General features: G+C 43.3%; 1 protein-coding gene across 1 annotated transcript; it reads left to right on the top strand.

The window, feature by feature from the left end:
- The first annotated feature begins 660 nt into the window (after positions 1-660).
- Positions 661-2369, top strand: LOC131151660 (mitochondrial uncoupling protein 5). Its single transcript, XM_058102979.1, has one exon. It carries the CDS (start codon positions 1236-1238, stop codon positions 2214-2216), a length of 981 nt encoding a protein of 326 aa, XP_057958962.1. The 5' UTR covers positions 661-1235; the 3' UTR covers positions 2217-2369.
- The last annotated feature ends 656 nt before the right edge of the window (positions 2370-3025 follow it).

The raw sequence follows: 3025 nt of genomic DNA, 5'->3' as shown, positions 1-3025 counted from the left end.
TTATGGCCATAGGAGGTCTTAAATTTGATTTCGCACAAAGGCTAATTCTCAATTTATCATGAGGGAACTGTGGGATCGATCATATTCTCCCACAATTTCATAACATCTCTTAAAAATCATCTTAATAATTAAATTTTGTTACTTCCAATGCATTGCAAAAAGACATTGTTTTCGAAAAATATCTTTAGACTTAAGATAAATTTTTTTAAAGTAAAGTTAAGATAATATTTTTTTTTATTACATAGGAACTCCAGCCACCAACAAGTCCTTTGGACCCTCTGGTGCGACACCAAACCTATGGATCAGCGTCCTCCCCCTAGATCTCGCTGATCGGGTAAAAATATTATAAGTCTTCAAAAAATGTGCTAGCTTTTTTATAATGCAAAGATATTGTATTTAATTGTCGATGATATGAGAAATAATTGAACACCTATTAACAAATCGAAGCAATAAAAGTATAAAAAAATAAAAAAACGAACCATAACCTAATTAATCATTGGACGATATAAAATATTTAATTTTGTAATTAGAAAACAACCATTACAAGTGTTAGAAATTTTTTTTACTCAGTGGTAAAATCAAATTTTACAAAATCCAACTTCCCATCACACTGGCAATCAAATATTCTCTAAATTCAATTTTTAAAAAATTAACAAAATTCAACTTCCCATGGCCACATGTTAATAAATAATTTTACAATGTATTTTAAGTAAAAAATGTTTCCAATAAAAAGTTCAATGCATTGGAGAAAAAAGAAGAAGCCCTAGAGCCGAAGCCATCAAGGGAGACAGTGTCAAAGTCAAGCCACGGCCGCGTCCCGCGTAGGAAAGGATGCTGCTGCTACCCTCCCAGTTCTTCGCGTCTGAGGCCACTTTCTTTTTCTTTTCCGATCAATCCCACCTCCTATAAATTCTAATTGTCTTCTCTTCTTCTCCAAATCATTCACTCAGCGATTCATCTTCCATCTTTCTCGGCATATGTCTCAGAGACCCAACGTTCCTCACTCTTCGTCCATCGCCTTCAGCCTCCATTCTCATCTCCTGGTTTCCAGTGAGATGAACCCTAGCTCCAACTGGTCCTGTTCTTCCGCTTAATCGATCTTTTCCGGCGGTATTTTCTCTCAGATCTGGGGGATTCTTAAACCCTTTTGTGTCATTCTTCCTTGAGGACCTTGATTAGTGATTTTCCTTGGATTCCTCACTAGCGGGATTCGAAATTTTCCGGGAAAATTTGAGATGGGTCTGAAAGGATTCGTCGAAGGAGGCATCGCCTCGATTGTGGCTGGGTGTTCGACGCATCCGCTGGATCTAATGAAGGTCCGAATGCAGCTCCAGGGCGAGAACCAAGTTCCCAAACCGAATCCGGCGGTTCAAACTCTCCGCCCGGCTCTCGCCTTTCATGCATCTACCGCCGCAGCCCCAGGCGGATCCATTCACGTTCCTTCGCCGCCTCCGCCGCCGCGTGTAGGTCTGGTTACCGTCGGGGTCCGGATCGTGCAACAGGAAGGCGTCGCCGCGCTCTTCTCCGGCGTCTCCGCCACAGTCCTCCGCCAGACGCTGTACTCCACGACGCGGATGGGCCTGTACGACGTTTTGAAGCAGAAGTGGACGGACCCTAGTACCGGCAACATGCCCCTGGTGCGCAAGATTGGGGCGGGGCTCGTCGCAGGAGGAATCGGCGCCGCCGTCGGCAACCCCGCGGACGTCGCGATGGTGCGGATGCAAGCGGATGGGCGCCTCCCGCCGGCCCAGCGGCGGAACTACACCAGCGTGGTGGACGCCATTACCAGGATGTCGAAGCAGGAGGGGGTTACGAGCCTGTGGCGCGGATCGTCGCTTACGGTGAACCGCGCGATGCTCGTGACGGCGTCGCAGCTGGCGTCGTACGATCAGTTCAAGGAGACGATATTGGAGAAAGGGTTGATGAAGGACGGGTTGGGAACCCACGTGACGGCGAGCTTCGCGGCGGGGTTCGTGGCGGCGGTGGCGTCGAATCCGGTGGACGTGATAAAGACGAGGGTGATGAACATGAAGGTGGAGCCGGGGGAGGCGCCGCCGTACGCCGGAGCTTTGGATTGTGCCATGAAGACTGTGCGATCGGAGGGGCCAATGGCCCTTTACAAGGGCTTCATCCCTACGATTTCAAGGCAAGGACCTTTCACCGTTGTTCTGTTTGTGACATTGGAACAGGTCCGGAAGCTGTTTAAGGATTTCTAGTGAAGACGACGAAGATGACGACAAAAAATTATTAGTTATAAATAATTCTTCATTATTTAGTTTTGGATTTATTGTATTTTTCTTGTTCTTGAGTAAGAATTAGGGTTTTAATTTCATGAATAACATTATGAATGACAATGGAATGTTGGGAAATTTGCTTAATCTCAGAATTGGCTTTGAGCTGTAAACAGTTCATGGTTATTATCACTGAACTGTTGACAGTTAAATAAAAATTTATGATTTATGTCACAATCTGAATTAGTTAAGCAGCTAACGAAGAAGGAAAGCAAGAAAGATAAGAGAAAAAATTGAAAGGTTTTAAACGTGAAGAGAAGTTGGAATAAAAAGATGAAAGATAATGTGAAAGAGAGAGGAGGGCGTTTGGTCATGTGACATTTTTTATATGCCTCCCATGTGAACATTTATTAGGGGAGGATGTCACATTGGTCAATATTGTTTGTCTTATTTATAAGAAATCAAACTTGAAACAGCCCGTTCATATAAATCTTAAGTGTTATAGAAAAAGAGATTTATTAAGAATTGAGAGTATGATTAATCTTCCTTAATTCTTGTACAACTCAATTCACTGAAGTAGTAAGGGTGAAATTAGGTTTTGATGACCAAAAGGTCCCATACTCAATTCCTCACTTGTGATTTGCCTATTGAAAATTACCAAAATTGCATCAATGGGTGAACGACAATGTTTTCATCCCCTGGTTTGGTGTCACTTGGATGGATCCGAAGGCCTTATCCAAGTTGGAGTTCCAGGTCATTGAAAAAAAAAAAATCTTCCTTAGTTCTTGGAATAT

Source organism: Malania oleifera, chromosome 1 (assembly GCF_029873635.1).
Source record: "Malania oleifera isolate guangnan ecotype guangnan chromosome 1, ASM2987363v1, whole genome shotgun sequence".
Classification (NCBI taxonomy): domain Eukaryota; kingdom Viridiplantae; phylum Streptophyta; class Magnoliopsida; order Santalales; family Ximeniaceae; genus Malania; species Malania oleifera.
This window is presented reverse-complemented; position numbering and strand designations above follow the sequence as displayed.